Consider the following 12039-nt stretch of genomic DNA (forward strand, 5'->3'; position numbering starts at 1 on the left):
TCTCCTGAAAGTTGGAGGCAAGCTGTGGGAGCCTTAAACACCCATGTTATTAGACTACTGTATCTATACAAGTATCATTAAGAGATAAAGCTCTTACAAAGCAAAATGTAGGAAACTATCCTGCATCGCTGTCTGGATGATTAGGATATTCCTGCAAAAGTCACTGAAGCCTGTCACTCAGGCTTCCTCAGCCTGACAGACAGGCTTCAGTGTTGTGCAGAGCCTTTTTTAAGGTCAAACTCACTTTGAAAAACAGAAATAGAGAATAGGGACGGGAACTGGCTGGGAATGCTGGCCTGCCATGTTTTCTAGTCCACGCACCACACTGGGCAGGCTGTTATCCCTAGGCCAACTGCCCTTGAGGAAAGCACGGCAATAAAACATATGCTGTGAAGCGTGTTGGTTCCTCAATGTATTTCTGTAAAGGGTAAATCCATTTCTGAGCAACGAGTCAGTGTATAGCATAGCCTGACTTGTGGGTCACTCTAGCCACTAATATAGTCAGAATGGTGCCAACGGGTTTGGTTTGTCCTCTGAGCAGTGGAGATTTCCACCTCTGCTGTGTCAGAGAGAAGAACTAGAACAAGAATTTAAGTAAAATTGGACAGAAGTTTGTAATTTCTGTCCTTCAGTAGATTTATTGCTGTGGATACTCTTCCACTAGATGCACCTTGTGGGTGTAAGTTGTGTCCTCTTCTGTCTGTGAAGCTATGAAATGATTCCCGCCCCCAGTAGAAAAGGCGACAGCATCACTGTGAAAAACACATGCTTACATGATCTATTTTTCTGGGTTTTATTAACTCAACATTGTCTCCTACAAATACGATTTGTCATTCACCAGAAGATTTGAAATGTAGATTTAAGTTACACATAGGTATAAAAAGCATAAAACAGCACACACGGTACCACTGTTTAGACCAGAAAACATCATGTTGTCCCACAGGTAAGAGTGCTATTCAAGCTCAGCTCTGTCGCCTTCTGCCTCAGGGATTCTGTCTTCAAAGCTGCAGATGCTTTTGCTTCTTTTCCCTCAGGTTGTGAAGCCCTGCTGGCTTTCCCCTGGTGTTTCTCACCTGCGTCTGGAGCGTGGACCAGGGAACCACAGGGCAATCCTGTCCTGGTCCACCAAAGGTTATAAAACCTTGGGTTCCTACTGGCTCTTCAGAAATGTTTTCCTCCTCTTAAAATTTATGTACAATATATGAAGGGATACGATTTGCCTCTTTGATTTAGACATATCTCTTGCCTCATACTTAAACAATAGCTTGAAAAATATTTTACAAAGAAAAAGAACATTGTTCATCTGAATGTCATTCATTATTATATTGCTATATTTTATACCCTATTATTAATATATACAAAATTTCTTAATTGCCTTTTACAGATGCATGGAAGCATATAATATAACAGTTTTAAAGTATCCCATTTTTAGATTTTTTTTTTTTCTTGGCTCATGTCAATCTCTTTAATAAACTATGGTTGCTTGGAGAATATAGGAAGTATTTGGAATGTTGTTTAAAGTTTAATAATAACTGGTAGCATTGTCCATTTGCGGCCTGAACGGTTGGAGCACCTGTCAGGGCGATCTGGTAGAGATAGCAGCATCATAAGACTTAAACAATCATGGAGGGCTGTTAATGTGCAGTGTCGACGGGTGCCAGGTTCTGTTCTTTATTTGGGGCTTTTCTTTTCTTCAGCTGTGTTTTGTTGCTGTTTTCCCTCTGTTCTCGGTTTTGTCTTCGGGCTGCTCGCCCTTTGCTTTCCTGTCTTGTCTCCTTGCTTTCGTCTTTGTTGGATTTTTTTCTTTTCTCCTCCCTATTTTTTTTCCCTGCAATAAAAATGATGGCACATTAGAAGATTTGCTCAGCCTATTGCAATTTCTGACTCCCTCGCTTTGCCATAGCCTGTAAAACCGGCCCTGGATTAGCACTTCCCATTAGAAGCTGGACACTAGTACTAGTGTTTACAAATGTCCAACTCTTCATCAAACTACTAAATTTGGCCACTGGACTAGCAGTCTGACTCTGAGCAAAGAGCCAAGAACTCCCTGGGGAGTTCCGGTGCTTTACAGCTGGTACAAATATCTCACACACTCATAGCCTGTCTCCCACAGACAGGGGGACGGCTCCATGTGCTCCACCAAAACACAATTGGTTGGGGGACATCTATGACTGAAGCCAGGTAGCATTAACTATTGACTGGTCTAAATTGGGCTGGGACCCAGAACATATGGTGAGAGGAGATTAGCCATCATGTTACTCCCCTTCATTGCCAACGCTCAGCATCTACATCTTTTAAAAATCCCTCTCCCCTCCCTTAACCCCCACCACAGCCACATCTCAGGAGACTCTTGGTATTGCAACATGAATCCCATGACAAAGTCTCAGCTCCAGCACAGGTATGTGACCCTCTTCAGAATAAAAAGTGGTGTTCCAAGGCTCAAGTCAAGCTTTAGACCATCATTACAAAATTAGGTATTGAAGTACTTTATTGCTTTAAATACTTAGAAAGGTAAAATGTTGAGGATTTTGTTACTGCTATAGACCTCTCCAATAAAGCTTCCTGTCCCCTTAGGAACATTAAAACTTTGTGTATTGGCTGTGGAGATGATATCAGATAGTGCATTTATTCTTGGACATAAGGAAGAAATTCTTTACGCTGAGTGTGGTTTGACACTGGAACAGGTCACCCAGAGAGGTTGTGGCTGCCCCATCCCTGGCAGTGTTCAAGGCCAGGTTGGATGGGGCTTTGAGCAACCTGGTCTAGTGGAAGGTGTCCCTGCCCATGGCAGGGCGGTTGGAACTGGATGATCTTCAAAGGTCCCTTCCAACCCAAACCATTCTGTGGTTCTATGGTTCTATTCCTTCTATTTGCTTTACAAACCAACGCAGGTATGACATTGCGATAAACTTGTATGTACGCACAAGCCTAAAACAGATTAGATTTGTTCTCTGTGGAACTGGTTCATCTACTGAGCTATGCAGCTGAAATTCACCTGTGGTTAGATGAATCCCAGTGAAGACTTCAAAAGCAACCTCACTTGAGATTTTCATCATAAAATGTCATACTGACCTGTATGCCTCCTTATGTGGAAAAATTTCTGGACAAGTATTGAAAAGCATCTGCCCAAACTCTGTTTTATGCTATCCTGGTAATGATACTAACAAAAATAATCTATCCCTCTTTGTTACAGCAAAAATACTTCTTGCTTTTAAATAGCAACAGAGATAATCCAGGCTTTCCTACACTAATGTTGGGGGAGTTACACAAACCTGGCAATAGCTCTTGCTGTTGAGGGTGCTGAATGCAATGAATTGTGTCCATTCCAGACTCAAAACCAGAGCTGGGAGTTTTTGGTGCCTCGATGGGCTCTGTGGGAGTAGGTCACAGTGGGGGAGCAGGTGCAGGGGCAGCGGCTTTGTTCTGAGAACTGATGACCATCCAAGGAGGAGTAGGTCAGATAAAGGAAGAGAGATTCAGAGGAGGTGAAGAGAAGGCAGAAAGCAAGGAGTAAGACTAAAATGTAAGGATATGCTGTATCCTCTTCTTGTTGTGTAGCTCTATGGGCTTATTTTACAGCTTCTCCATTCCTTACCATCACACTCTGAGATCACAGAGCAAGGGAAGTTTTAGATACAAGTGTTAAGTCAAGTAGGGGCAAACATCTGCCTTTCTCATCTGTTGTTTCTGAAACATACAGTAAAGCTTTAAATGTAAAACGGCACCTCAAATTTTAGGTAACCAGTCAGAGACTACCCCAATATATGCCCACATACCTGCAGAATCTCTCTCGGAATTTGGCAATACCATCTAAGATGCCCAGAGGAGACCTGCAGCATGGGCTTGAGAGGCTCAGCAAGAGCTACCACCACTGGGAGAACTGGGAGAGCTCCATGCAGAAGCGAGCCTGCATCTTACCCCACTGCCATGCTGTCTCTGTACTAATGGATAAACAACAGTATGGAATTTCGTTCCCGTGGTTTGTAAATACAGTTGGCCCAAGATGAAATGTTATTTGAATGGAAACTGTCCAGACATTCAGTGTTTGACATTGTTCACTTGATGATTAGCCAAAATCCTTCAGCTGTGACTTTCTAGCCACAATTCTTTAAGTAAGTTGGAATGACATTTAATGGTTTCCCTTCCAGTCATGGATCAAGATGTATGCATTTATATGTATGTCTGCGAAGATACTAAGAATACACTATCTCTGTCTAGCTAGAGACTTATCTAGGCATGGCTTTGCTGTTTCTGTTTTAATCAGACTGGTGTCATTATAAGGGACAAGCAAAACTGATCTCTGGAAAGAACTTAAAACTCCATCCTAATTCTCTTTTACTCTGAGGATAACTAGTTTGGAGTCTTCTGTGCAATTTTATACACGGTTTAATGCCATCATCTGCATGCTGTTGCCATTTGTGAAAGGAACTGCCCGCTAGACTTGTGCTGTTCTGGTAATGCCATACAGCATAGAAGGGTCATCTTTGTCCAGGCTGGTTGCTGAGCTCCTTTCACCACTATTTTGGTGGTGTTTTTTATATGACAATATAATGCTACTTCCAGTCAGTCCTTGGTTCAGTTTAGGCCCAAGGGAAGATTCTACCAGCAATTATCTGCTAGCATCTGGGGGTAGCTGGAGCCAAATTCTTACATGCATCTCTCCCCCTGTTCATATCCCTGCATTCTTCTTCCCAGAGTTTTGTTCCTGAATATTTTTTCTTCTTCTTACTACTTGCTGAAGCCCACTTCATAACAGCACATTGAGCTGGACACCAGAAGTTGTGGAAATTCATTGCAAATTTGGGCATTTGGCTATCTGTGAACTGCAAAGTGCAAAAATGACATGGGCCATTACGTTTACAACTTCACCTCTGAACTACTTTGCATTTGAAGAAGAAGAAGAGGCAAGGACAGCATTCAGACTGAAGCTCACCAAAGAAGTAAATGACGCGACGATGTAACTTAGGAGAAAACGTTCTCCTGAAATTTCCATTTCCCTTGTGAAGAATGCTGTTGTTAGAAAATCCTTCTGCGTTTGAACATGTAACTTTTCATGCATCTCTCTCTCTCGGTGGTTTTTTTCACGTGGCTGTACCGCATTCACACGCCGGTCTCCCCCCCCCAGCCCCGCCCCGGGAAGCGAGCGCCGGGGCCGGGGCCGCCCGCTAGGGGGCGCCGCAGTGCCGCGGCAGGCGCGGGCGTGCGCGGGAGCCGGCGGGGGGAGCCCGGCGGGCGGAGGGGGGTTTTTTGGGGGGGGGGGGGTGAGGCCGGCGGCCCCTCTGCCCTCGGGGGCCGGCTCCTGCGAGCCTGGGGGGGAAGCAAACGGCTCCGCATGCGTGGAGGTTTCCTCCTCTTTGGGCTGGAGCTGTTTTTTCAGGAGTTAGCAAGGAGCGTTTCCTGTCCAATTCCTGTCCTCCGCGCTTCGTCTGCTGTTGTGTCTTCTCTCTGGGCTTTATATCGCGTACGCGATAAACTTTTTTTTTGTATGCCAGGAAGAGGGTATAAAAAAAGGCAGTGTGTTGTGCCACGACGTGGGAATATTGTCGTTTCCTGATGGGTTATAGAATTCTCTTACAGTGGTGACTAACGCTACTAACGTTTATGTCCTCTTAACGGATTCAATAAAACCTTTCAAAATTAAAAAAAAAAAAAAAGAAAACAGACGGTAAGTCTTTTTAAATAGGAGATAGTCAAACATTTTCCAAGAGAATGTTTTGCTCATGAAGATGTGGATTCATGAGATTCTAATAGTTCTGTGAAGTAATTATTTGGCATTAAAATAGCTTCTATTCCAGAACCGAAACTGTACAGCCAACTGTTCTGGAAGAATTAGTCTGTAGGCACTGTCCAGTGAATTTTCTTGTGGATAAGGGATACTTCACTACTTCTAATAATAGCGACTTTGTATATTGAAGAAAGTCTACAGACATGCTATAATTTTGAGAAGTGCAGTAGTTCAAATTAAATGCAGACGTGAAATTAATTCGGAGAACAGTATAATTACATGTCAAATCAGCTTAAACGTGCTGAGTTCTTGGTAATCTAATTTATAGCCCCTGGTCGAAGAAATCCCTGCGTCAGTATTTATGCAATCCGTGTATGAATGCATCTTTAAGTATGCAAGCCAGAGTATTTCAGAGAAATCTTTGCATTATCGCATCAGATGTGGTGTTTCCACTAGACCTGTAGCTGTATTTTATGGAGTAAAGGCAGGAAGGGTTGGTGGCGACTTGGGAGAACTTGGTACTTAAGGGTACCATGTGAGAGAGAGTTACTTACTGAAAAAATCACAGCTGACATGGATTAACTACTGCAGGTTCCAGATTTCATCTACTTTAGGCATTGTCACTTAGTCCCACCCTATTATATGCAGCTGTAATTACTACAGGGAACTCAGAGCAGCGTATTTGTTCACTTGTCCCTTCTGTGGGCACTGAAACCCCAAACCACTGTAGGAAGGCATAAAACCTGACTCTGCAAACTGCTTCACTTTGGTGGGGGAGCTGTCACAGGGTAGGTCTCATGGAAAACCCCAGAGGGATGAGAATCTGGTGTCAAGCATTTGGGATGATCGTATTTCTTTTGGAGAGATCACTCCCACAGAGAAATTTACCCTGGGAGAGCAGAAGGGGCAAGAGGAGTCACTGAACAGCGCCTGGTGGGTTTGCAGCCACCGACGTAATTGGCCCCTATCTGGGAGGGTCCTGGCGCTTCTACTGTGCATGTCACCACGGACCACAAAATCCTCCCCACTACACTGTAGTAAGCTGAAGAGCTATAATAAAAGACCACAAGCCACAGCTGTAACGTGCCACAGTGTTCTTTGACACCCCTCACAGCCTCGGCTGACCTCTCAGTGCTTTCCTAGCTCCTGGAGCACTGTCAGCACTGGTGCTCCGGTACTAGTGCCCCAATACCTCCGAAACCCATGAGGTACAGGGACAAAACTTGGGGGCTAAGTGCCACCACTCTGTGTTGCCCTCCTTCCCACCTATCTACACCCTTCTCAGAGACTTTTTCTACTCAGTCTGTCACCCTTTGCTCATGATGCGACCTGGACAACAGCAGCATGACAAGTACTGAGCGAAGAGACCAGTAAGAGGAGCGTGCCCCAGGCTCTAAACCCACTTACTACAGCACCATCTACAATACAGTCGTGTTATATTATGCAAACAAGTAGATCACTCTCATTTTCCAGAAGAATGACACATTTTTTTTCTGGAACACGGGCTGTAGCATGTACTCACACTGCTTGCCAAGATAACAATCCTCCAAACCCCCAACTGCCCAGTGATGCAAAGGACATTCTCCTTTCATTCACAAGCCATTAGTGGCTGATTCATCTGGTATGTCTTCTGAAGTTTAAACAGCATAACTTTCTTATCAGCAATCATTGTTTTCCTAGTTAGAGTGGCCCTATTTTATAATCACTAGATTTTCAGGTGACCAGAGTGGCGAGGGTCAACAACTTCGGAATTACCTAGGTGCTACACAGCTCAGTGCATTTCCTGGCCTTACTCACTCTTGAAGATGCACCAACTGCTGAAGTGAATATAGGTAAAAATTTTAAAGGCCCTAAAGTCCAAAGGCATTCAAGGAGCAATTAATTTGGCCAAACCTAGGTTCTCCTGCTGTTGAGATGCCTGAGGACAGCCTACCTGGCTGCCACATACCAGTCCAGATGGATACAGGTCTTAAGGCATGTGTCATATCCACAGTCCTATATAGTGATCTTAGATAACCCAAGATACCTCAAATGATACCAACACTTACGGTTGAGCAACTGCATTAGGGGACTGAGTGACTAACTCGTACTTATGTGCCCTATCTCCTATTGAAAATGGAAATACTTCTCTAGATGTAGACTCTAGGAGCCTGAAACCTACAGAGCTTGCTATGAGATTTAGGATCCTTGAGCTTCATTTGCCTCTGAAAATAGGATCTGGACTACTAGATTGCATTCACTTGAAAAATGTTCTTATGTATGTTGTGTGTGCTAGCCTGTCCTTGCAAGAAGAGGACAAGGCTGAGGCAGGCACGTTAGGGGGAACGAGAAAGTTGTGTCTAAATACAAGAAGAGATCAGGCCTGTGCAACAGCCATTTGTATAAAGCAGGCAGTGAGGAAAGAGAGGAGGCTGAGCAGATCAGCTATGTCGAGACAGGAGATGTCAGGCTTTGCTGCTGTAGCAGATAAAGAGCAAGTAGTATCCCGTTAGGTGTATGGGAGGTAGGAAGGGATCATTCCTGCTTTGGGCTGCTTGGGAAATGACACTGCTACGATCCTGAGCTCATAAGCAAGGCTTATGGAAAGACCCTGGCTTAACTGTCTTGTGATGACCTCTTTGCAATAGAAATGGGTTGGATCTGCCTTTCCTGTGCCATAGAAAAGACATTGCCAGTTCCTGAAAATACAAGAATATCCTCCGGTCAAAGAAGCAGCCAGAGGAGGAGGATTTCTATAATGAGTTCTGTTTGCTGTTTGCGGAGACATTTACTGCTGTCTCTTCAAACCAGAGCCTGTGGGGATTTATTTTCTTTGCACTTGTCTGTTGGGACTAAGGGAATTTGTTAGCAGCCTTGTTTTAATCAGGACTAATGTTGTGCTAACAACAGCAATTTTATAATTACATAACAGTTTTCATCTTATAAGAACCCACAGCTTATAAACCCTGAACACAGCTTCCAAAGACAGGAAAGTAATGGCTATTTAGCAGAGCAGAAAACCACTCCACATTGCTTAGGATGGGAAGTGATATACACCACGCTGGTATTTAGGAAAGTGACATTTTCTTGCCGAGCTCGCTTTGAGATTTTTAATGGTGGCTTCTGAATGGGATTTGATTTTGACAGCTCTCTTAAAAGTGGCAAAAAGGTAGATGAGTGTCTAAATCCACCTTATAAGCCTCTTTTAAGACTAATGGAATCAGATACCAATACAAAGATTGGTGACAGTAGCAACTGGTACACCAAAAACCCTTACCCTGTTGTTGGAGCATCAGGATATTGGCAGAAATCTATAATAGCTTGTTTTCCTTTTAGGCATCAATAATCCAAGCCCTCCCGTTAGCCCGGATTGAGGTCATAAATATAGTCCTTTTTAGAGACTTAGTTCAGCTGGTGCAGGCTTTTGAGCAAACCAGAAATAAAAATGTGATGCTGCATTATGTCAGACCCGCATGTTTAGTCTGCCTCTCTAGAAATAATCAAGAAAAGTTATACATGATAAGAGACAGATGCTAGTGCCTCAGCAGACATTTGAACTCTTTCTAGTACAATAGTAAAAAGGAGAAAACACCCAAAGAAACTTGTTTCTTTAGTACTCAAATTCATACTCGGAGTGCTCTGAAGGGAGGGATAAACAAGAAAAGACGTTTTCTTTGGCTTTACTTAAACCTATCGCATTAATGTAACCTGCCAGTTCAGAAGATGCTGATACGACCCCAATGTTTGGATGCATCCGTAAGAATGCCTTTTTCCCTAAGTGACCATGGCTTGGATCTGGGCTATACCGATGACTGAGTACCGATCCTGGAGGGGATTTGTGAGTGCCGACTCTAACACCTGGGCCAGGCCAGCAGTTCCTGCCCCAGTACTAGACCCCAGGGCCAGAGAACCCGGGTGTCTTCCACCGTTTCATTTGCTGGGGTCGGTGCAGCTATATGCTCCCTCTGGAGCCCCCTCCTTACATCTCCTTAAGCTTCCTGATGTGCCAGGAAGGTAAAGGAAGATGAGGAGTCAACAGGATGCACCTCTGGCCCTGCTCTGCACGGTTCACTTGTCCCCTCCGCCCTAAGCATGGTTTGTTTGCATTCCCGCCTGGGGTGACACCTGTGCTGACAGGTAGACGGGAGCCCCTGCGCATCCCACAGGTAACCCAGGCCAGCCTGATGGATGGATCAGCCAGTCGGCTGTAGCAGGGGGACGGCAGCCCCTGATGGATCCACTCAGCAAAACCATCAGCCCAGAGCCAGGGTGCTATTACTTAAATTCGCCAGAAGCCCGATTCTGCCCTCTGTTGTACTTGCTTAAACACTCAGAGGTCACCAAGGTTGATCTCTGGTGTAAATGAAGGGAGAACTTGCTTTCAAGGATACTTTTCAAAACAAGGTGTTGAAAAATGACTGTTTCTTTCTGTTCTGTGTCTCCAGTGTGTGTGTACTATTTCAGCTGGCCAAAGCATTGATCCTCCCCTCTCTAGGTAGTGCCAATATTTCCAAATACATTTTCATGCTGATTAAAATGACAGGTCAGGTTTCTAAATTTCATACAGATCAGGGACTCCAAAGGTCCCCTTTCAAAAAGGGTGACATGACATTTCACTTTGGCCACCTCTGTATGTTTCTGAAGAGTTTTTCTCACCTACTGAGAGGATACCTGGCAGTTCACCAGGCAGAGAGCAACTTGTAGAGAAGGGAATTGGGATCACCAAGACCCTTGGGCTGCCTTTGAAAAAGGCTTGGGAAATTTTTATGCCAAAGTGATTCAGAGCTTAGCCCTAGGAAGCTCGGGGAACTCAGGTGACTGGGATGCTGTCAAAGGGATGTCAGGTTTTCAGGCTTTCGAGTCCTTGTCAGCCTGCCAGGTGGGTTGCCAAAGGCCAACCCAATGGACAAGCTGGCAGGATACTAGACAGAAGTGTAACACAAAGGCAAAGTTGTTTCAAAACCTGCCTACTCTCCACTGGGGCTTCATTGAAATCAGCGAGTTTCTGGGAAATGTGATGACTTCTTTGGTAATCTGGTATTTTCCATTCCTTTGGAAAATTCAGCCCTATAAAATATTAAAAAAAGATTTCTAAGTAGGGGTCATGAAGGACATGCATGAAAAGAACTTGAATGCAAATGTTTTAACACTGCCCGTAAGTTTTCAATTTAAAATGAATCACAGATAGAAATTGTCCATGTAAATTTTATCCAGTCTGTCTTGTCGTCTTCTTTTTTTTTTTTTTTCCCAAGAATGTGATAAGTTTATTCTTTTTAAATCCCTCTGGGAACGAACTGTGCATTTAGAGCTGTTTGTAGTAACGCAGGCTTTGCATACTGAAGTGTGCAAAGCACCCGGCTTTATGAGTAGCTTGAATTGGAATGTGAAAAATGAGTATGCCATGTGACAGTGCATCACTGCAGCTTACTTCAATTAGTATACTTTATAAACTGACCACCACGCCATTCAGATCGGATATGAAGAGGTCACATGGCCCAAAGGTTAGAGGAGATGCAGCCTCTCATGACAGAGAGCCATCAAGTGCTAAGGAAAGTCTGTAACCCCTTAGCCACCCCACTGGGAGATCTGCCCTGCATCCTGCCTAGCATGCTTCCCACCAGCAGTATACAATGGCAGTTCAGCAGAACTTGCTGTAGGCATGTTTTATTTTTCTGCTTGGTGCTTGGCTGGTGTCGTGAGAGTGCTACAGCAGTGCTGGTAAATTGGTGATGATCCTAGGCTTTACACTTTCAGGTGTGCCTGTGGGGTGTGCACAGCCCATATGGCAGGGCTGGTTACAGGAGCCGAATTCTAGGGCTGCAAAAAGGTTCTAGGGAACCTGAAGCAAAAGTTCAGCGAGTGATATTTTCTGTGCTACGATGTATTGCAAGAAGTCAGGACCTTCTCTAGCCTCTGAAAACTGGGACTGTGGGGACCAGCAGTGTCTCTTTCCAGCTGCCTCCTACCTCCAGATGAAGCAGCCCACTGTACACTAGTCAACTAATAGGTTCGTGCTTCTCTTTAAAACTGAGTAACTAATCACTTTCCTGCCCACTCCAAGAACTTTTACCTTAGTCAAAAGGAGAAACTACTCACTATTTCTACAGATCTGAGAGCCACCTGCTTTTGCTAGCAACTCCTTAGGCACTCTTTCAGAACATCTGAGACCAACCTTGTAGCCACTAAAACCAATAATATTTTGCAAGCATCTGGAATGGCATGCTCAGAAACACTTTATAGACTGTCATACAGAAGTGTAGAAATCTCAGGGGTGAGAAAACAACAAACAGTTGGTGCACACATACTGTAGTAAGATACTAAAAGGAGCAGGATGC

General features: G+C 44.2%; 1 protein-coding gene across 1 annotated transcript in view; it reads right to left on the bottom strand.

Annotated features, from left to right (window-relative positions):
- Nucleotides 1–779: 779 nt before the first annotated feature.
- RSPO3 (R-spondin 3) overlaps nt 780–12039 on the bottom strand; it is a 62923-nt gene continuing 51663 nt past the window's right edge. Inside the window, exon 5 of the mRNA XM_052781145.1 lies at nt 780–1828. Coding sequence (XP_052637105.1) covers nt 1635–1828 — 194 coding nt within the window. The 3' untranslated portion in view covers nt 780–1634. The remainder of the gene's footprint in view (nt 1829–12039) is intronic.

Source organism: Harpia harpyja, chromosome 3 (genome assembly GCF_026419915.1).
Source record: "Harpia harpyja isolate bHarHar1 chromosome 3, bHarHar1 primary haplotype, whole genome shotgun sequence".
In the NCBI taxonomy this organism is placed as follows: domain Eukaryota; kingdom Metazoa; phylum Chordata; class Aves; order Accipitriformes; family Accipitridae; genus Harpia; species Harpia harpyja.